Raw genomic sequence first — 23,737 nt, 5'->3', positions numbered from 1 at the left:
TGATGAGCTTCTTACCATTATTTGCATTTCTTGGAATAGAAATAGAAAATGAAATATTGTAGCTGTTACTTTGGGTACAATTATCACAGCAATATCTATATGACATGAGATGAGGTCAGACCAATATGACCGAGAATGAATGTTTTTTGTTCAAAACAGTGATTTGTCAGTTTCAAAATGTCAAGGAGATGGTTGAATTAGTTATGTCAATATCTGTCGGCAAGACTCTCTTGAAAACGTACTCTCATGAGGCAAACCATTTCCTCCAAAAATTAATTCAGCTTTATTTTCTTGCAGTCACTCCAAAATCTTATTAAGTCTGCCACTTTGCTTTCTTTCTGTTTCTTGATTTTCAATTCTGAAAATACTATAAAATTCACATGCTTGTAAACACTGAGTGTGAGAGCATAAATTTCCAAGCTATTCCAATTCAAATGTTCAAATACAGGTCACATGTGTCTGTATCAAATTTACAACCACATATGAAAGCGGTGTATAGATATTTCTGATCCGAAAAGTTCTAATTCCAGGTACTTTTTTTTGCTGTTCACAATTTTTTAAAAAGATCTACCGTGTCTCCTCGAAAACAAGACAGGGTCTTATACAAATTCTTGCTCCAAAAGATGCACTAGGACTTATTTTCAGGGGATGTCTTATATTTATTTATGTACAACAATATACATTTATCCATATACTGTACAGTCATGTCATCTTCTTCTGGAATATTGTTATAACTCTCAACGTTCAAACCCTGAATTCCAGCCTGAATTTCTTGCTACCCCAGCCCTTTTAGGATCCTACAGGATAGATGTGCGTGCTTCGATGTTTGATGAATGGTTCAATGTGGTGAAGAAAAATACCGCAAATGCATTCGTGGAGCTTTTATATCGCATATTCCCCAAAGTAATGACACGATATATTTTAAAAGTCTCACATACCATCTTCTGTGCCGTCTTTTTTTGCACCTTTACAATACCGGCAGAATGTACGCTGGCATATTTGAGGCACAGAGAAAAAAATGTCTATTTTGTGATTAAAGTAAAAATTTCGTCTTTCACCTCGAAATGTCCACTTTAACCTCATAGTTTTCTTTATCATTAAAGCAGACTATCGTAAACGTCATCTTAAAACTGACCCAGTTGTTAAATCGCTATGCGCTTCTGGGGCTTCCTCCTGACCAGACAGCAGTGGCAAGCAGCATCGCCACACAGAACATATTAAATTTATAATTTTCCAGCTCTCTGCACATTTAGAATTCTTAGATTTATACTCGGTATTACTTTCATAATCAAATGCATTAAAATGTGTATGTTACATTTTACAGATAAATCGTTAACTTTGTTTAAATAATGAATACTGTTAATACTGTTAATACGTATGTCAATATGAGTCAAACTGAGCTGAAGTGTGAACGTATACTTAGATAAAGAGAAAACAGAGAGAGAGAGAAAGAGATCTAAGCGAAAATACAAAGGTAGAGAGGTTCATATAAGCTCTATAATTTATACAATAGGTCAACAAATGTACAAGGAGTCAGGTTGGTACCTCAAAGCTTTTTAGCTGTTCTGCAGGTTCTTCCTACTATACACATTTTAGTTCCATATTGGTCTCCTATTTATTTATCTACATCTATCTACCTAAAACTCTATTTACTGTTAAAGAAATTATAAAATGTTTTGTCACCTTTTCCTTATATTGATCTTAATTCAATTCTTGTGTTATTAGAAGACCACTTCTGATGAAAAGCAGAAATTGTGGATTTTTTTTCTCTCATAACAGGTGCTCCAAATGGCTCATCTATTTTCACATTTAAAATATTTACTTATGCAGGATGGATCATGATTTTCCAGGCAGCATATCCGATAGAGGATGTGTAACTCTTAATTCTATTATCTGGTACATGCAATAAAAAAATAGTTTAATCCTTTTTTTAAAACGGGCAGAAGAAAAAGAAGTCTTGTTAAATTTAAAAAATAAATAAGTAAAAGTACCAGACAGATTGTATAGAATGCCAAGATTTATTTGTTGGTGTGTTTTATTTAAAAGGTCTATGCAGTAAATTATCATCAGATTAATCATTATGATTGTCTTATTCCTCAGAATAGGATATTGTCCATAGAACGTTTTGAAAGGAAAGAAAGTTGCATACAAAGTGCAGTAGAATCTGTTGATCTTTAGCTTGTAGGGCTCTGAGGTAAATGCAGAATCACACCATCTAATGCAAAGTTCTGGTTAAACATTGTCTCATAGTTTGCGTTATACCTTCTGTTGTTTTTACACTAAGCCTCAGCAATTGTTGGAAGCACTATTGACTTTGTAATTAAACTATTTTCACGTCAGGATTTTGTAATCATTACATTTCAAGCCATCTGTTGTGTAGATTTTTTTTTCAAGATAGGTGACAAATGCTAAACCTAGCCATCAGTATATATAAAAAATTACCTGAGATGTATTTCTTTTATGAGATTCACAAGGGTGACATATCTTAGTATATTTATATATAACCGCAACCACATTTTTTTGTTAAGAAATATAGATAACAACTGTATGAAATATTGTATAAGTTGTAAATAACTATGTAAAATGTACATTCTGTGCATATTTCCACCCGCATCTCTATCAAGAGCATTTCATATCCCTTTGGCTTGCAATTTAGAGCGTCTTGTGAATCCTTGTCAGCATGTGTTATTCTAGTATGTGTGGAAATCAAGACATACAGCAACCAGGGTTCAATTTCCAGCTCGGTCATTGCATCTGTGGAGAATCCACATTCTCTGAATGTTTGCATAAGTTATCTCTTGGATCACTGGCTTTATTACCCAGCCAAAAAAGCGTTAATAGCTGAGTCAAAAATAAATGAGCATGAGTGGGCCTTGCGCAGGACTGGTATTCTGTCTAATGTTTGCTCCAGCCTTGAACCAAGTACCTGCTAGGATTCTTGCAAATGAAGTGTGGATAAGAGTGGATCTTTAAGCCTGTCTGTTAAGAAATAAGTACACCTACATAATCTTATTACAGCAAATAGTTTGGGCTGAAGTCATGGAAGATCCACCAGTAGGATCTTTATAAGAAGAATTTTCCTCATTTAATGAATCAGAAATACATTGTGGTAAATAATTTAGTGCCTTTTTGCCACTAAGGTTATTTACCTTCATTGCATGTTCTCCATGTGTTCAATTTATTTTTTTAAATGCTAATTGTATAATTGTGCTCTGAAGTCCTTACTTTGTCGCTGATGCTGTTAAGATTGGTATCAGACTCTTTTAAATGTGTAGTGGAAAACAAGGGTTTATAAAATCCATTGATGGTTCTAGATAAAGAAGGACACAGATACTGTAACAATCATTTTGGATTAACAACAAATGAAAATGGCAAAAATATTAAAATAGAAAAATTGATAATGTATTTCAGTTTTGGAAGGATAAGGACATGTACTGAATTATCACGCAGTAGGTAGAATATGTAGGGAGTCTATATATAACATCAGAAGTTATGTGTGCAACTTTGTATTGCTTAGGTCTCTATGTTTTAACTGAGTAATGGGAGCACACAATCAAAAAATATATGATAAATCATTGTTTATTCACTTTTTGGACTATTTTGTCTTGAGTAGCTTTAATATCATTAGTATGAACCATGTAACAATAAAGTAATAACATTCTCAATCAATGTTGCTTAAATTTGAATAAGCAGGTAAATATCAACACTTTGGCCCTCTGTTAAGCACTATCAGTTAGATTATTCTGTAAATATTATCTTTTAAATGATCAGGAAACATGTGCTGCTTTACCCAGAATTCACTTTTATTCCTGCAACATTGAATGTAACAGTTCTTTTAAATTATTTTTCATGTATTATTTTTATTATTTTAAATGGCATTTTCGATGTGGAGTTTTCATTTTCTTCAACGGTTTATACATTCCGCATGGTTTTTCTTCTAAACAATACAGTTTTTCTTCTACATCTCTAAACACTGGATTGTCAGATTGACTAGTAGCATAAACAGGCCCTTTGTGAGTGTAAGTGTGGATATGTGTGTGTGTACTGGCAAAGTATCCAGGGCTGTTTTCCGCTTTGTGCCCAGTGCTGCCGGTATTGGCTGTGCCCCCACCCAACTCTGAATTGGATCAAATGGGCTTGAGAATGCTGTATTATCTTTATAGCAACTTTACAAAGCAATGCGTAAAAGAATACAGGTATTCTAATCCAAAAAGAATGGAATGGTGCTGCAGTTGTCAATATGTTTCCTCACATCTCCACTTGGTGACTGCCTGTGTGGTATTTGCACATTCTCCCACTGTCTACTTGTATTTTATTCCAAGTATTCTCACTTTCCTCCCACATTTCAGGGATTTGCAGATCAAATCACTTTATATTGGTCCTTTTCCTATGATGGACTCGCACCACATTTAATTTTGGATTGTATTTTTCGCCCTATATGCTGTGTTTGACTTCAGTTCCTTGTGACCCCTGAATCATATTAAGTAAATTAAAAAAATAATGGATAAATAGATGCACTAAGTAGAAAAAATTCAAACTAGGGTAGATGAGTTGTGCCTTTTATTTATATAATGTCTATAATGCTTGCAATGTGTTGAGAATGTGGAATATGTAACGACAAGGAGAAAAAAATCGAACCTTTCTTACAGGGCAATAATATATCACGTGACATTAAAATGTATGCATTTATTCAACAGTTGGGTAGGTAAGTAAGCCATGTTCTCAATACCAGTATATACATGAACATCTTTTGATTTCTCTAGAAGGTGCCAAAACTCAAATGTGGTCTGTGATACAAAAATGTGCAAAAATAAAAATCTGTTCCTTCACATGAGAGGTTTACTCCATGTAATCAGATCATACATGTATTCCATGTGATATCTTATACTGCTTGATGTGTATTATTCACATTTCATTTTGCATCGAGCCTCAATTGATGTATTCATGTAGGGAAAATTGAAGTGAATGTTATTGCAGAAAAATTAATTTGCATTACATCAACTTGGTTTCTGCCAGCAATGAACACAGCTCACAATAGTCAGTCAGTAGTAAGTAGTTATCACACCACAATAACTTATTTTAAAAGATGCAATTGTTTTCCCAACGTCCACATCCCCTGCCCTGGGTAACATAAGACTCCTAAATAAGAATGCTTTACGTGTGTTGGATGTTCGAATAGTTGCTTATTAACTGCAACCAATTTTATTTAGATATACTTTGTTAATCCCCAAGAGAAATGGTCTTTTCACATGAACTTTGGAGGTGAAAGCACAGGGTCAGCCATTGTACAACGCCCCAGAACAGTTTTCAGTTTAAGGGCCTTGCTCAAAGGGCCCAACAGAGTAGAATCCCTTCTGGCAGTAATGTACTTTGATTACCAGATTTAAAAAAACGGAAATATGAAAGCAACTTTTCACTCATAATATTTATACAACCATAAAAACATTTGCAATTATCATCTAAGAGAAGTAGCTTTTGTATAGAAGTCAGCTTTAATAGTTTCTTTGTATCTAACCCTAAATCAAAAAAATTTGAGATGGTATGGAAAATTAAAAATAAAAAAAAAACAGTGATTGTTACATTTACTTTGACTTTTATTTTATTGCAGACAGTATGAACCCAAGATATTTCATGTTTTGTCTGGCCAGCTTCATTTCATTTGGTAATATGCATCCATTCCCTCATTTCAGGCCTGTAACACATTCCAGAAGAATTTGGGACAAGGCAAATTAAGGCCATTAATGAGGTAAAATAATTAAATAATGATGTCATTTCAAACAGGTGATTTTCAATAGGTGATGGTAATCATGATCTGGTACAAAAGCAGTATCCATGAAATGCTGTCTTTGGGTAGCAAAGATGGGCAAAGGATCTCCAGTTGGTCAACCAATGCCTGACAAAATTATTGAAATGTTTAAGAACAATGTTCCTGAAAGAAAGATTGGAAGGGATTTGTATATTTCTCCCTCTACAGTGCATAATATCATTAAAAGATTCAAGGAATCTGGAGGAATTTCAGAGCGTAAGGGGCAATGGTTCAAGCCTAAGCAGGACACCCATGATCTCCAATCCTTCAGATGGCATTGCACCAAGAACTGTCACACATCAATAGCTGAGATAACCACATGGGCAAGGGATTACTTTGACAAACCTTTGCCAAGAACTATAAAAGAGTTACATTTACAAATGCCACTTAAAACCTTTCTGTGCCAAAAAGGTGCCTTATGTTAACCATGTCCAGAAGTGATGTTGACTTCTCTGGGATGGACCTTGACACAGTGGAAATCTGTTCTGTAGTCATATGAATCAGTATTCCAGATCTTTTTTGGAAGAAATAGATGCCATGTACTCTGGACCAGAGACGAAAAGGACCATCCAGACTGTTATGAGCAACAAGTCCAAAAGCAAGGGTTTGTCATGGTACAGGGTTGTGTCAGTGCCCTTGGCAAAGGTAATCTATACTTCTGTGATGGCTGCATTAATACAGAAAAGTACATTGAGCTTTTAGAGCAACATATGCTGCCTTCAGGATGACATCTTTTCCGGGGACATCAATGCATTATTAAACAAGACAATGCAAGACCACATTCTGCACACATTACAAAGAAATGGTTGCGGAGGAAGAGGATTCAGTTATTGGACTGGCCTGCCTACAGTCCTGACTTGTCTCCAGTAGATTCAAGAGTTCATGCACACAGTTATACAGGTACAATATGCAGTGAAATGCAAAAGGTTGTCCACTCTAAGAGTGTTCAAAACAAAAGAAAACACACAATAGAATAAATAAGGTAAAGATAATAAAATTAACAAAATTAACTAAAACGAACTAAATTAATTTAAATAAGATTAAGTTAAGCTAATTGAAAATCAAGTTAAAATCTGAAACAGTTAAAACAATAAAAAGCATAAAGTGACTGTGTAGTAGGTTAACGTGAGTTTCAGGTTTGAATGTTTGTTAGCATGTCAGAGTTCAGGATTCTGATGGCCTGAGCGTAAAAGCTCCTCTTGAGTCTCTTAGTCTTTGCTCGAGTTGAGCAGGCTGAACAGTTTCTTGCTGGGATGAGTACAGTAGAGTCCATAATTATTTGAATTGCCCTGGTCCTGTAGCACTTGGTGTAGGTGTCCTGTAGTGAGGGCAGTGGTGACCTTAAGATGTGCTCTGAAGGGCTTTGCTATCTTGGACTGAGAAATTCCCAAATCATGATGTGCAGCTCTGTGTCACGCATGTGCGATTATGGGGCTGCGTAAGAACCCAAACTGTTGCGTGAAATCGCATGCCAGAAGGGAATGGTGGGGTACTAACCTCTCTCTCTTTATTTCTGCAGAAAGGACGCATCGTTGCCAAGAATCTGCCACAACTCCCTGCCCACGTATTACCACTTCCGTCTTCCCTCTGTTGATCTCTGTTGACATCAGCACTCCCAGCATCCATCTTGGTTCCTTCCCAGCACTCATCTCTCTATCTACTTCCGGTCCCTCTCCATATTTGCTCCCCACTCTGCCATTTTGACTGTCTGTTGTACATGGAAACTGCTACACTGACTAATTGTTTGCATATTTCTTACAGTATACGGGGCCGGAAAACCCTAAACCTTGACGACTTGTGTGTCTTTCTTTTACATCTGTGTTAGGTCGCTCTCTTTGGCTCCGGTGTAAAAAGTTTTCAAAATTATTGGCAAGACCTTGAATTTCCTCAGCCGCCTCAGATGATAAAGGCACTGTCTTGCCTTCCTAACTTGAAGAATTTTGAAGTGAAAAATGCAACAATGATGATCCCGTACTGCTACACATTTTAAGACTCCTTTGCAGGAAGAATGGGACAAAATAACACCTGAAAGGCTTCATTGCTTGGTATCTTCTGGGTCAAAAGACCTGTTAACTGTTGTGAGAAGGAATGGCGACATTACAAAGTGGTGAATGCTTTACCATCCCAATTTTTCTTGGACAGTGTTGCAGGCCTGAATTGCTGGAATGGATGTACAGTATATTAATTACATAAAGAAATGAATCTGACCAGACAAAACATGAAATATCTTAGGTTCATACTGTCTGTAATGAAATAAAAGTCAAAGTAAACTTAAGAATTACTGTTTTTTTTTTTTTTTGCATTTTCCAGATAGCTTCTGTTCCTGTGATTAAGTTGCTTTTAGTATGAATGGATGGATTATTTTCATTATTTGTCATTATTTAATGATTTTTTCAAGGTTTAAAGATGGGAGCCTTGTAAATCCATCCTATGCTGCCAGCCAGATATGGCTTGATGTTCTGCTGGGGCCTTCATGTTTCACCCTGCTTCATTCTTTGTGTGCCACCCTTCATGCTCACTTTCTTGTATCATCTTTAAGAATAATTTAACTATTACCTCCTTTGTCAGCTGGCCAGGGCCTTTACCCAGCCAGGAAGCCCTGATTATGGATAGACCGGGGGAAGAGTGTACAGAGGGCAGCCCCCTTGGTTTTCGGCAGGGCCACAGGTCATGAGCATGGGAGCTCAACCCTGCTGGGGCCTGTGGGCACCGCCATGGGGCGTATGGACATTTTCAGGGCCCTATTTGGCCATACTTCTGCCACACCTGGAAGTGTGACCAGAAGAAACTCATTGGGCACTAGTCCTTCCAGGTGCCCTATAAAAAGGCTGCTGGTCATCAGAAGTCAACGACCAGAGTCAAGAGGAAGAGAACAAAGCCTGAGGAGGAGTGGAGGCGGAAGGACTGGCGGTAAAAGGGACTGTGTTGATGATTGGTGCACAGTGCTGGTTTGTAAATAAACTGTGAGCTGGGTATCAAAAACTCTGTCCTGCCTGTTTGTGTCAGACATAGGGCAGCTGTACGTGCCCCCTGGGCTTCACACTCCATAAAGATCTAGGAGTCATCTTAAATCTAATCTAATCTAATAATAATAAGAAGAAGAAATTGCACATTCATAGTAACTTCTGGCAGAACCAAAATAGATATTCCAGCAAGCTAAGTCATTAAGTGAGGAATTAGCTTGATTCCTAAATAAGACCTATTTTCTTGTTACTTTTTACTCTGCGAAAATCACTTGTGTGGTGATCACCTAAGCACAAGACAACACTTGCTGGCAGAGACATCTGGAAAAAAGATTGCCTTATGCACAATTTCTCCCTACCCTTTACTTGTGTTCCTTCCTTCAAGATTTAATCATCCGAATTTTCAATTTAAAAGACTTTTAATTAATCAGCAGTGATGCTAACTCACTGTATGCTCAGAAAGAAATGTTTTGGATAAATGTTTGAGGAAATGTAATTTCAGCTTTATTTTGTGTTATTTTTGTGATGTCATTGTGGCACTGTTTTGAGGTTGGTTTTGTTGTACAGCTATCTTTTTGGAAGCTGGAATGCTGTTTAAGACAGTGATACTCATTGCCAGTGATGTTATTGTGCTGCTGCTGCTGTTTAGGATGGCTGAATGTGTCTCCTGAGACACTCTTTTTTTAAAAGAATCAACCACACGCTGAAAGTGTTCAGGAACAAGAACTGCATTTGTTTAGATTCTTATTTCTAGTTGATTTGATGTGTTGGTATTCTTGACTCATGTTACAAACCTTCACTAGACTGATTATTCTTAGGAAAGTCCTCTTAGACTTGCTTACATCTTTGTATCTTCTGAATAAAGTCTTAACATTATGTGGTATGAATTCTTTATTAGACATGCTCATTTTTCTCCCTCATCATTATACCCCACACTGCACTTGTTCAATCTGGCAATGTTTTTGTAATTTTAATCTTGTCATCTTATTTTATAAACACCTCTAATAAAGAATGTATTGTCTTCTTCCCAGTATCACTGTCATTTTAGTCTGGACAGTACTTTTTATTTCCCAGTTAACCATATTCTCAAATACAAAAGCTTTTTCTTGTGTCTACCTCTCTTTCTGTCCTTAAGCAGTTTCATTTGGATGCTCAATATCTATCTTTTGCATCATGTAACTTTCACTTAACTTTTTTCTAATTTCTCTTTGCTTTGTCATAGTTTCCTGCAGTTTCAGTCTACAGCAGACAAATGATCTGGAATGTGGAATATAGAGACTGGAAATATAGCTGATTGGACAAAGCATGAGTTTGTGGATTCATCTGCCTTTTGTCAGTGGTACACATTTGTTCAGGTATTCATAGCACATGTTAGGCCTCTTTATATCAAGTGAGTCTCTTTTCTTTGCCATAGTGTATCAAACCATGAATGCTGACCATGAGAACCATGTTCCACATCCACATTTCTGCCTCCTTCAATCAAACAAATGATAAAGGACCATTAGCGTTCACAGCATATAATCAGGGGTATTTTTTATTTATTGGTTATAAGGCTACTCAACAGCTATGCATGCTGCCAGAGTCATGGCTGTTCCTTGTCCTAATGGCCTGATGTTGCATTTAATGTATAATGTTCTATTCAATCTACATATTTGCATTTATTTACTATTGCTGGTATTGTACTCCTGTAACTAGTTTACGGGACACATGCAAATAGAAATTTCATGAAACTATGTGCACATGACAATTTGAAATTGAACTCACCTTTACCGTGATCCGTGAACATCACAATGGCCAGTGAAGTCCTCAGATCTCAATTCAACAACATATATTAGGGATGAATTAAAATGGTAGGTGAGCAACATGAATCTGTGTGAGCCTGTTAAGTCAAAATAATAAAAAGCAAAGAACATTTCCAGCGTCTTGTTCTTGAAGAGTTCAGGCTAAATCATCTGGAGACAAAAGGAAGTCCTTGTCAGTACTAGCTAGATGTAACTAATCCAGTGACTACCAAATACATGTCACTGCCTTAACACAATACTTCTTCGGAAAAGTACATTTATTGCATTAAACTTGAATGGTATTACAGTGGAACCTCGGTTCAAGACCATAATTCGTTCTAAAACTCTGGTCGGAAACCGATTTGGTCGTGACCCGAATGAATTTCCCCCATAGGATTGTATGTAAATACAATTAATCCGTTCCAGACCGTACTAACTGTATGTAAATATATATATTTTTTTTAGTTTTTAAGCACAAATATAGTTAATTATGCCATAGAATGCACAGGGTAATAGTAAACTAAATGTAAAAACATTGAATAACACTGAGAAAACCTTGAACAACAGAGACAACTAACACTATAAGAGTTCACACTATAGCGCTAAGAACCACTTGCTAAAAACACTTTTTTAAATGAGTTTTAAGCACAGGGTAAAAAATGAACATTTGAAAAATACGTAATTTAATAAACCACCAAGAAAAGTAACATTGCAACAATACACGCTACAAACTGATTGCCGTAAACAGAAATGAAAACAAAAATAAGCGCAGTGCATTCTTTAACTGCATTCTCTACCTTATGCGTCCAGCTCTCTCTCGTGTGTGTGTCTCTCTCACGCCTGTGTGTGTATGTCTCTATCTCGCGTGCGCGTGCCTGTGTGTGTCTCTCTCGCGCGCATGCCTGTGTGTGTGTGTCTCGCTCTCTCGCTCGCTGCACAGGAAATGCACAGGGAGAGACTGAACACGCACAAACCGAAATGAAAACTGGCTTGTTCATATACCGAGTGTGTGTTCGTGAACAGAGGCAAAAGTTTGGCAAACTTTTTGGTCGTAAACTGATTTGTACGTGAACTGAGACGTTCGTGAACCGAGATTCCACCGTACCTTGAATTTTGGATTCAGTTAGTAAATTCCTTCCTGCTCTGAGACCAGCTTGAGATAAACCTCTGATAGTTTCGTCCTGTAGGGTTACAGTGGCTGCAAGTTTTTTTTCTTGCACAATCACTGAAGTAGAAGACATTTATTTCTGCTGAAGCAAATTATGACACAGGCAACACTTTTGTGTTTCATTTCCATTAACTTCCTTGTTAAGACTACAAACTTTAATTTGCTTTTAGTCTAACCCAGCTGCACTTGCTATTTTTTAGCACTTCTTGTTTTTTAAAACCGCTGCCAGTTAACAATGAGATGAGAATTATTTTTTGTTTTTTTAGTCAAATACACTGATTCCATGTCCATAACAGTATTTTATTAAGATCTCTGCTACAGAATTACAGAGCACTGACATTCCACCTCTGACAGTATGAATCAATGCTGGTTTATACCATGTTGCTCTATCTGTACAAGAGTTGATTCATTCAGCTCAGTAGCTCTCACCCTGATGAACCGAGATGATCCCGTAGAAAACACATTTAAACTACATTGTTTATTATTAATTTTACAACTTATAACTAATGGGAATTGAAATTAGTAATATAGCCTCACTGTTGTACACTCAAGTTTTTGAAACATGTGTGCAATTTGATCCTATTTTAAGGCAAATTGTTTGAAAAAACGTTGCCTAGAAATAAATAAAAATATAATGTTGATTGCTCTGAAAAATATTTATGCGATTTTCCTTTTTAATGAATGTTTTTCACACAGACACATTAATGTGCAGGGAATGATATAAAAAGCTCTTAAAGAACTTGCAAATGCAGATTCGGAGTGTAAAACATTGATGTCCTTAGAGAAATCACCATCCACATCTTTTCCATTCTTCGAATAATTTAAATAAAAATCATGCTTTATTTTGTTAAGCTAAAACAAATGAAGCCTTTTTCAAACTTTTTTTAGAATTATTATTCAGAGAGAAATTAACCTTCATCATTTTTCCATTTTAGTTACAAACATGCGATTTCTTTGTGAAGTGGGGTTCATTTCCTTATGGTAATTCCTGATCCTTCTAATTGATTTCAGTACATTCAGAATACATACTCAACCATGATTTAAAACATTCAAAGCTATTTCAGTGTTATAAACCTTTCATCCCTCCATCAGGTTCACATAAAACAATAGGTGGGAACCAACCCTGAATGATAGATAAATAGACAGATAAAACTTTTTTTGTCACCAGGGGGAAATTTGGTACTAATATAGTCCTTGTTATAATGTACTTTCAGTCCTAAATCCAATATTATTTTAACGTTTCTTAATATGAAATTATATTAGACTACAGACTTTGTACAATTTCACATTTTTAAAACTGTGCATTTAAAAAGCTTTATAAAATGTATAAGACGTATAAAACTGATTTAGATGTAAAGATTTACATATCAGTCTCTGAAAATATTGAAACCAGATGCGTATTTACACAGCAGTTCCTAAATTTTAATGAGGCGACGGTTCATGCCTATTAAAATCAAAGCAAAGTGTCTCTTTTATTTGTTCAGCTAAGCCTGACAGAAGGACAAAGGAAGCATGTGGTGTTTTATTTAAACAGAGATAATAATCAACTATGGACCCATAATTTTGTACTTTGATAGGTTTAAAGCACCTTTTTGCTGGTTTGGTATTGCCCACACTCATTTTAGCCTAAGATTATTTCAAAAGTAAAATGTTCTACTACAAATGACTGACAATGAGACAGTGCAAGTAATATTTAACCTATTTTAAAATTTTCTTCATGATAAAACAGTTTTATTGTTTTTAGTTGAGTGCATAGTATTATAAAATAAGTATAACAGACCTAGAATTTCCTATTAGCACATATAGGATGAAAATGATAGCAGTTTGAGGCCAATAAGGCACTTAGCACAGGGGTGTCACACTAAGATTCTATAGGGCTTCATTGGCTACAGGTTTTTATTAATAGGCATTTTCTTATTATTAGTACATATTTACATTTTTTGCTTGACGGACACTTTTATCCAAAGTGACTTACAAAAAGAGGTAAACATAATGAAGCAGTCAGTACAAATTACAAGTAGGTTAAAATTCCTAGAAATGCCTCTTAAACACATTAAGGGAGTCAGAATTTCAGATGGAGACAGGCAGCTTGTTCTACCAGCCAGGAGCTACACATTAAAAAAGTCCAGATTAGGATATAATGCCACACAGAGATGGCATCATGAGATGTAGTTTATTGGCAGAACTTACTTGTCGAGAAGGAGCATAAGGCCTTACAAGTGTCTCCAGGTATATAGGTGCTAATCTGTTGACTACTCTGAGGATTTAAATTTAATATGTGCTGCTACTAATGGAGCTAATGTAGTGATCTCAAAAGAGGAGTGACATGTGCTAGCCTCGGCTATTTGATCACCAGATTTGTTGTTGCATTTAGAATCATCTGCATTAGCTTAGTGTCACATGCTGGTACTCCTACCAGCAGAGAGTTGCAATAGTCCAGAATGGACAAGAAAAAAGCCTGGCTGAGGAATTGTGCTGCATAATCTCTGAGATCTTGTGAGTGTTGAAAACCTACAAGGCAAAAAGACCATTGCAGCTTGGTCAGTGGTTATCTATTACCACCTTATGGTTGCAAACTTACTTGGCAGGTGACAGTAATAGTGAGCCAAGAGAATAGAGGTAGGGTTCAGTGAAAAAGCTGAAAGTTTTTCATCAAGGCATTACATTGGGAAGGTACATATTTGAAAGAGGCCCTAAATATTCTGTTGTAACTCATGTTAGGATGCAGCAATCTGAACCAAAAAAATACGCTATATGCTATATACCTTGAGGTATAAAAATACGTTATATACCTTGATGTATGTGTAATCAATTGTATTGCATGAGATGCTGGAAGTGGTTTCCATTTTCTGCAAGACACATTTTGACACAGAGTTTCATGTTCCTGAACGTATTGGCAAGCATCTCGTGGGGAAGAGTAGCAATTTCACATTGGATGTTTTCCTTCAAATCTTCCACAGTGCGAGGCTTCTTCCAATAGACTTTTCCTTTGAGTATACCCCAAAGGAAGAAGTCTGGTGGTGTCAGATCCAGCGACCGTGGTGGCCAAGGCTCCTTTGAAATTATCCTGTTGCCAAAGAAGGACTTGATTTCTGCCATGCTCCTTGCCGATGTGTGACATGTTGCTCCATCTTGTTGGAAGGAACTTTCTGTTAACTCACGGTCATCAAGTTGATTCTGACATTGCTTAAATGAATTAGTGACCCAATAGGTTCGTACCATGAAGACATGCTGCTCAGTACTCTACACCACCATCCTGATGATAAGTCGAATGACTGAGTGAAGGAGTACAGGTGGTATGCTTCCAGAAGTTGCAAACGGAGGTTGAACGTCGCAACGGCTGTCCAGTGCCTACCTCATTGCTCCGATGCAGGGGCATCCTGGGCTTGTCTGAAACTCCATATACTGAGGAGCACATTGCACGTTGTTTCGTACAGATTGCTTTGTCACAGCAAAAGTTATTACAGAATTTTCGGGGCCTCATTTGAGAGAATCTCCGTGTAGCTTGCAGTTCGCTGTAGTCACGGTGGTGTGTCAGTTAGAACACAGGAACTAATCCGACCATTGCAGAAACGTTGTTTTAAGTACACATGAGGTAGAACAACTGTACAGGCAGGTTTAGGTAGGTGTGTGTGTGTGTGTGTGTGTGTGTGTGCGTGTGCGTGTGTGTGTGGTTTAAACAAGGCAAACAACGAACCAAATATATATAAATGTTATTCTGCAATACTAAGTGTAATGTTGCTTTACTAAGTAATACACAATCTTCCAATGGATGGCACTGTAGCTAGACACTATCAACAAAAGTTATTTGCAATTACAAACTCAATGCTGCAACATAACAGGTTTACATCAATATTAATGCATAACATTTATTAAAGATTTAATGCAATATCCCAGTAATTAATATAGAAAGATTCTGTGTTAAACACAGTATAAACATTCTCTGTTTTACTGAATGGTATTGAAGCAGCGTTTCTCAATCTTTAAGTATTTGCAACCCGAGTTTTCATAACAGTTTTACACCTAATGTTTTTTTGAAAGAAGCCCACTAATACCAATTTGTTCTTTTTTTAATTAATGATATATCTTAGATGCATATTTTATTATACCTACTCAACTTTTATCGACATTTATGTAACTCTACATTTATTTTTCTAGTATCAGAATGTAGTTTAAGTTAATTTGTTCTGGTTTCAATAGATGTATTTTTCATATTTCTGATTCTTGTTTTCTTTTTTTCACATCTTCGTGCCCCCCTAGGGGAGCCCACCCCACAGTTTGAGAACCACTGTATTGAAGATATTTCAGTAATAATAAACACAAAGTGATATAAAATATTAACATGACTGTTAGTTCAGAACAGTTTCCTCTCTAACATTTGACACTTCATTTGTAAACATGCACATAAGAACTTACGTTAAGTTACAGTTGGTCAACAAATGCACAAACATAAAACTTTCTTTAGCATCTCCATCTTTCATGTGGTACACCTCTCAAAACTCACATGCTCACTACACACTCTGCCCGGCTTTCACGTGACTGGATCTCAGCACCTTAAAGACACATGAGCCTTGTTTACACATTACTTTGATTAGGAGTGTTTCTCCTTTGGTTTAGATGATTTCTTGAGAAGAATATTTATTTAGAAACTTAAGAACAGTGAAATGAAAGACAGCTGATCAAGTATTCAGTTAGGCAAATCTCAGTGGCTCAACAAATAACAGCCAGTGATCTGCTGCAGCAATCATCTGTGTGGGGCACGGTCGAGACCCAGCCAATAGGACACCTCCCAGTTGGAAGGACTGGTGGAGGGAGCCTATCCAGAGTGCTAGGTGGCAGACCCTCTGGGTTACAGTGGTACCTCGGACTGTGTGGGGTATAATGATGAAGAAAAGTGAGCATGTCTAATAAAGAATTCATACCACATAATGTTAAGACTTTATTCAGAAGATGCAAAGATGTAAGCAAGTCTAACAGGACTTTCCTAAGAATAATGCAGGGCTCCATTGGAGCTGGAGTGTGATACTTCCATGTTGGGTTCTATGGGCACCACCAGGGGGTGCTGCAGCTGCTGCTGAGCCCTTGGATGCAGCTTTTTCATTACACCTGGGAGTGCTGCCAGAAGTAGGTCAACAAGCACCTGGAGCACTTCCAGGTGCCTTTTAAAAGGAGCCAGCAGCCACTACTCAGGAAGAAAGAGTTGGGAGGTGGAGGACAAAGCTTACCAGGAGGAGTAGAGGTAGACAGGAAGAGAAGAGAAAGAAAGAAAGAAAGAAAGAAAGAAAGTGACTGAGCATTGTGTGCCATTTGGTGATGTACTGTGCTGTAGGGTGAGAAGGAAGCACCCCCCCTCCCATGTCAATGAACTTCGTGCTGTGTGGCAAACGTATGTCCAGCCTGTCTGTGTCAGGGTTAGGGGGGCTGTATGCACCCTAGGCTTCACACATGTTTAATTCTAGTCATCACAGTGCCAGACAGCAAACAGGAATCTCACCTAAAAGTACCAACCATGTGATTAAAAATCATTGTGATTGGTACAGGCCTGAAAAACATTATTGCAGATATTTTGTTGTCAGAAAATGGAGAAGAAAAAAAAATAAGTAGGTGCTGATTTGATATTCTGCGGTGGGCTGGCGCCCTGCCCGGGGTTTGTTTCCTGCCTTATACCCTGTGTTCGCTGGGTTTGGCTCCAGCAGACCCCCTTGACCCTGTAGTTAGGATATAGCGGGTTGGATAATGGATGGATGGATGATTTGATGTTCTCTGATTTTAGTATGCCTCGCCGTTTCATTGTTTGCAAACTGAATAATGAAACCTGCAACTGCTTATAGAATTTTAAAGATTGAATTGGCTCAATGTAAGTGAATGTAGGTGTCTCTAGGCGAGTGCCCAGGGTGGACTGTCATCTCGCTTAGATGTCGTTATTGTCCACAGCTTCTGGGAGAGATTTCAGATCTTAGCTTTACTGGTCTAACCAGATTAAGAAATAGACATACAAATAAATTGAAATATTGTCTGATGAATTCTGCTGCAATTGTGCAATTCACATATCAAATGCATAAGGAGGCAGACGTTTTTATGCAGAACATATTGCGTGAGACAGGAAGGTCTCATATAAAATAATAGTTTATTGCTGGGTTGCTAGTGTGCAAGAATCATTGCATATTTATTTATATATATTTTTTGCCCCATTATATTATGTTTGACCTTTCATCTATCAATTCTATTGGCTGTTAAAATAAATTTAAAATCTTGGAAAAAATGTTTGACCTGCTTTTAGCCATAAAATGACAAAGCATGTATATTCTAAAATTGTCCAAATGAATATCACTGCATAAGTTATCATACAAAAGTTCACATTCTAAGCAAAACACATAACAAACTTTTATAAACTTTATAAAGATATCATAAAAGTATTCTTTTTGTACTGGAGTTAAAAAAGCCTTTAGAATTTAGTTAACTCATTTCTTAAGGTTCAAAATTCTTAATTATTTTATTTAGTCTTAAGGCCATTTTAACCTTCGATGACTTTTCCAGCAAGTTTTAGTCATAGCCTTCGTTTACATAATCCTAGCGAGTAGCAGGCAGTCAGCTGTGCACCCCCATGAAGCCAATCACATACTGTGACATAGTCAGTGACTCACTCCAATAAACTCCAACAGGTTTGATCTTGTCTTTAGTTGTAGGGGTGGGCTCTGTGTGTATGAGAGCTGGCAACCAATGAATGCTCACCCAGAAGTACAATTCATATAATGCAGTGATTTGGAATAAGGAATGCTGGTGTTTTGGACCAAAAAGACCGCAGCTGCAGACCTCGGAAAAAAAGTGCATTTGTGTTATGTGTCATGGTTTATGTACCAGGACAGAATTAAAAAAAAGGGATTGTTGCTGAAATTGCTGCACCTGTTAACCTTTCATTCAGCACCAGCTCTTATCAGGTAACACACTATTGGCCAAGCAGGACTCTGCATGAAGGTCAGCACACAGTCGGTAAATGTGACATGTCCAGTGATTTTAGTCATGTAAATTGACATGGTCTGGCGACAAGGTCAGCAAGTGTAGTTGGCAAGTGTGACATACCTTATGACCAGGAGTTGTGTAATGTGACATCGGCTTTAAACTACTGCACTCACACTGTTTAGGTGTGTCTTATTTTCTTAACCAGGTAAAGTGTTCATTTCTGAAAATGAAAATGTTTCACTTCTTAGTATTGCTTTATGTGATGTATCCATAGTTTCTTTCACCAATCACTCACCACTTTTTGCTCATCTCCTACTTGTGCTCAGAGCTCAGTTAAGAATTAGATAGACGGCTGAAAGCCATTCCAAGATAACTGAAGGTTAATGCAGGCTGTGCAATACCACTTTTTGAACAATTTTTAGTCATAGCCTTCATTTGCATCATTTTAAGAAAATCATGAATTGTATAGGGCGGCACTGTGGCGCTGCCGCCTCGCAGTTAGGAGACCCGGGTTGGCTTCCCGGGTCCTCCCTATGTGGAGTTTGCATGTTCTCCTCGTGTCTGCGTGGGTTTCCTCCGGGTACTCCGGTTTCCTCCTACAGTCCAAAGACATGCAGGTTAGGTGCACTGGCGATTCTAAAATTGTCCCTAGTGTGTGCTTGGTGTGTGTGTGTGTGTGCCCTGCGGTGGGCTGGCATCCTGCCCAAGGCTTGTTTCTTGCCTTGCGTCCTGTGTTGGCTGGGACTGGCTCCAGCAGAACCCCATGACCCTGTAGTTAGGATATAGCGGGTTGGATAATGGATGGATGAATTGTAGATATATGCAGCACACACACTGTACCTTCTGTTGTGTAGTGTGACAACCCCAGTGCCTTAGTTATAAGTGCTGCGAGATTTACTATCAAAAAATTGAACTAGCTTTTGAGTTCTAAAGTCAATATTGTGGAATCCTTCAAATTTTTGGGCACATCTATCATTAAGTAGGCTTAGCACCAGTTGCACATTTTACATCAACTAAAGAAATTAAACATTTCTCAGCCAATCCTAGTACAATTTTACAAAGCCATAACTGAAAATGTGATCACACTCTCCATTGTGGTCTGGTTTGGTTCCACTCCAAAAATAAATTACAGCATGCTGTGAGGTCTGTTAAGAAAATAATAGCTGGTGCTCAACCAACATTTTGCAGACCTGTATGCATCTAGTGTCACAATCCACTTCAAAAGTATCACCCCTGAATCACTTGTTCCAAAATCTCCCCTCTGGTCAACACTTTAAGTTCTTTAAAACTAAAACTAAGCAGTTTCTTCTCCAGAGCCATAGCCCTCACAAACCAGTATCAGACCGCATTCTTTTCCAGTGTGCTCCATGTTGATTGGCTGCAAAAATAAGGTGACATTGCACTACTTTTGTAGCACTGACAGTAGATTTATACCTGTGATGACTTTGTTATTATTCTTTAATTTTCCTCTGCTTACAAAAATCATTAAAATGCTATCTGGAAATGGCATAAGATGACAAACTGTATTTATTTAAACTCCATTTATTTATGTATCCTCTAATCCAACCAATTTCTGAGATTGCTTTGTCAGTCACATTGTTACAAGGAATGTTAGTCTATCCTGGCAGCATCAGGCATAGGGCAGGAACAATCACTGGAGGAAAAGTCAGGGCACACAGAAGTAACATTTATTTTTGCCAATTAATATCTTGTGGGTACTCAGAAAACACCGCTATGGACACAGAGATAAACAGCAAACAGGCCTCGAGACAAACTCAATTCTCTGAAGCTCTGGGGCAAAAGTGTTAAAACACTACAGCACTATGTCACACGTATCTTGAGCTAATTTCTAATTTACTGTGTTTTCTTAATGCGGACACAAACTGCTATACACCTTACCTGAGGCCATGTATAGGAAATAATCCTCATTTACAATAGTGACAATGCTTTACAGAAAGTTATCAAATTTGGAATACAAATTAGAAAAAAATCCCGAAATGTTTTATAAGAATTAATACGGATAATTTTATATCAGGTTTTCATCTGAAAGTTTTATTAATAAAAGCTGCAATATTTTAATTTAAATAATGAGTTATTTATCATTACTCTAAAACTGTACAATTTACAAGAAGAGAGATTCAATATTTCAAGTCCCTGTAAACAGTATTCAAGAGGTAGAAGCACATAAACAGACTAGACATATTACAATAGTAATAAATAAGAAACTGGATTTACCTACCAATTAGACAAAAATACTGAAACTGCTGTAATACAGTAAGAATGGGCGGTGTGATATTCTCTATGTGGTTTTTATATGTTATCACACTTACAAGGAACCACAATGCATCAAAATACAACAGAGTTGTATAAAGAGATTGAATTATTCATAGCCTAAAACCGCACTTCTACGCCTTGCACATGTATATAACTGAAAAATTCTAAGGTTTACACTGTAAAGAAATATGACACATTTAAAGCTCTCTCAAAACACTGGTTGCTATTGAGCTTATGTGATACAAATGACAGAATGCATATGGAATTTAGAGAGAGCGCTGTGATGTGCAGTGACTGGATGAAGCGAAGGCTCCATTCATGATTAGGCCCTTAGTTTCCTCCTGCCGCAGCTCCCATGAACACTGTATTAATTGGTGGGAGAGATGACACCAAATCTCTGACTTCACTCGGCTGCCTCAGCTGCTCCAGTTCTTGGGAATGGTAGTGGTTAGTTGATCCATACATACACTGAGAAGACAGAGGGGGTGAAATCACACTTTGGATGGGTTGTGCTAAAATGAGAAACACAAATGTAAAAAATGTTAAAATTATAAAGATAATAATTATGGAAATGTTTATACTTCTCACCATTTTATATGGTCCCTTTAGAAAAAAGAAGTACTCCCTGTATCTGCATAAATTTTCCTCCAGGAATTTTCACTTTTCTCTCCCTTGCTCAAAGATTTACCAGTTAGATTGACTGTTAATTCCAAATTAATCCTATGGGAGCATGAGTGTGTGTGATTAGTCCTGCAATGGCCGAATACTCTACCCAAAGTTGTTTCCTATCTTGTGGCCAGTGTTGCTAAGATAGGGTCCAGATCTTGCAACCTTGAATTGTATTGAGCAGGTTGGGGAAATGGATAGACTTTATATTTTTAAGCTTATAGTATGTTACACATTTACAGATATAATGCAGCACATTAGGGGCTACAGTATGTGGTCTGCTGATCATTCCTAAGCACTATGGGACTTCTGAGGATTATTTTTCCTGTAATCAGGTTTTAATTTCCTCTTCTCTGCTATTAAATGGCCATATCTTCTCAAATGATCTATTCCCTTAATTGACAATTCCTTACTTTCTATCTTTAGGAACAGTTTTGAGAGATCTCACTTTCAATGAGTTTGTAGGGTCTGTTGCATTGTGGATGTTCCGGTAGTAAATGACCTATCTCTGCATACATGCAAAGGCTGATATTTACAATGCAACTGTATATTTCAAACTAACGTTTTGAGTGATATAGTCAATGTCTGCAAAGAGGCTGGTGATTCATTGTAAAAGGGCTAGCTGGCCCATCTCACCTTTTGAATCTAAGGAGCCATTGATGTTTACTTGACTTACTTGGTAGATCAAATTATGCATCTTCCAGATGACATATGAACCAAACAGTGTCTGGAATTTCTTTTATATGTAGTATTAGACAAATGAGATAAAGTTATTTGGGTATAATATTGCCACAAGCTTTCATGGTTTCTACAGTGAGACACAGTAACAGGACACTATTCCTTTAATTAATTATTTTTTTGCCATGTGTCAAGTGGGCTATACTGTATTTCTAGTAGCTATCCTATCACTTTATGAAGATCTGTACATTAACTTCAAATCTGTGTTTATAATGAATTGGATTAAGAGGTTGACTAACAGACATGAATGTTTTGTGGTAGCTTATTGCTGATTTATGCCTTCATTTGGTAGGTCAAAGAACAGACAAGAATTTTGTAAAGACACTGAAAATCAAACCCAAACCTGCTTGTAACCTCTGCAGTTAGTATCCAAACCCACCAATGACTGCTGCTCTTAGTCCCCAAACCTACCCTTACAGCTGTAATTTGCACCCAAATGCACACAGTACCTGCTGAAATTTAAAGTTGTACATTAAGAATAAATGGAATTGATTGGACATAATTTAAAGGGCAAACATCTGTTTATATAAGGTCCCCCAATTTACAATGCACATAAGGAGAAAATCCAAGACATGAAGTCAAAGAAACTGTCTGTAGGCCTCCGTGAAAAAACTGGGGTGAGGCATAGACCAGGTCAAGGGTTTTAAACTATGTGTTCCTAGGAGCACATTGGCCTTAATAATAGTGAAATGGAAGACATTTGGGACCACCAGAACTCATCCTAGAGTTAGTCATGAGGCCACACTGACTAACTGGGCAAGAAGAGCCTTGGTCCATGACAAAGAACCCAATGGTCACTTTAGCAAAGCTTCAGAAATAGCCTGCTATGAAGGGAGTACCTGTCAGAAGGATGACCATCTCAACAGCACTCCATCCATCAGGCATTTATGGTAAAGTGGCTAGATGGAAGATACTCTTGAGTAAAGAGCATATGACAGCACTAAAGGATTCTGAGAGGATGAAGATAAAGATTCTCTAATCTCATGAGACAGAAATTGCACTCTTGGGGCAGAACCGCAAGCACTATGTCTGGCAAAGATCAGGAACAGCTCATATCCTGCCTAATACCATTCCTATGATGAAGCATGGTGGTAGCAGCATTATGTCATAGAGCACTTCTCAGCAGCTGGAACAGAGAGGCTGGTTGGAATTGAGGGAAGGATGAATGCAGCCAAATACAGAGAGGTCCTTGAAGAAAACCTGCTCCAGAGTGCAAGCAACCTCAGACTGGGGGTGATGCATCACCTTTCAGCATGACAATGACATGAAGCCAGGGCCAGCACCGACATTAAAGTAAATTAGGCAGTCTCCCAGTTCGCAGATCATAAGTGGGGGAAAAACCCATCTGAACAGGTTAGCTACCGAATAGTCAGTTGGCACA

General features: G+C 37.5%; 1 protein-coding gene across 1 annotated transcript in view; it reads right to left on the bottom strand.

Annotated features, from left to right (window-relative positions):
- Positions 1 to 20,968: 20,968 nt before the first annotated feature.
- rfx6 (regulatory factor X, 6) overlaps positions 20,969 to 23,737 on the bottom strand; it is a 58,027-nt gene continuing 55,258 nt past the window's right edge. The window contains exon 18 of the mRNA XM_039749747.1: positions 20,969 to 21,464. Within this exon, the coding sequence (XP_039605681.1) occupies positions 21,283 to 21,464 (182 nt within the window). The 3' untranslated portion in view covers positions 20,969 to 21,282. The remainder of the gene's footprint in view (positions 21,465 to 23,737) is intronic.

This window comes from Polypterus senegalus, chromosome 3 (assembly GCF_016835505.1).
Source record: "Polypterus senegalus isolate Bchr_013 chromosome 3, ASM1683550v1, whole genome shotgun sequence".
In the NCBI taxonomy this organism is placed as follows: Eukaryota; Metazoa; Chordata; class Cladistia; order Polypteriformes; family Polypteridae; genus Polypterus; species Polypterus senegalus.
Note: the sequence above shows the minus strand (reverse complement) of the source record. Positions and strands in the feature narration are given on the sequence as shown.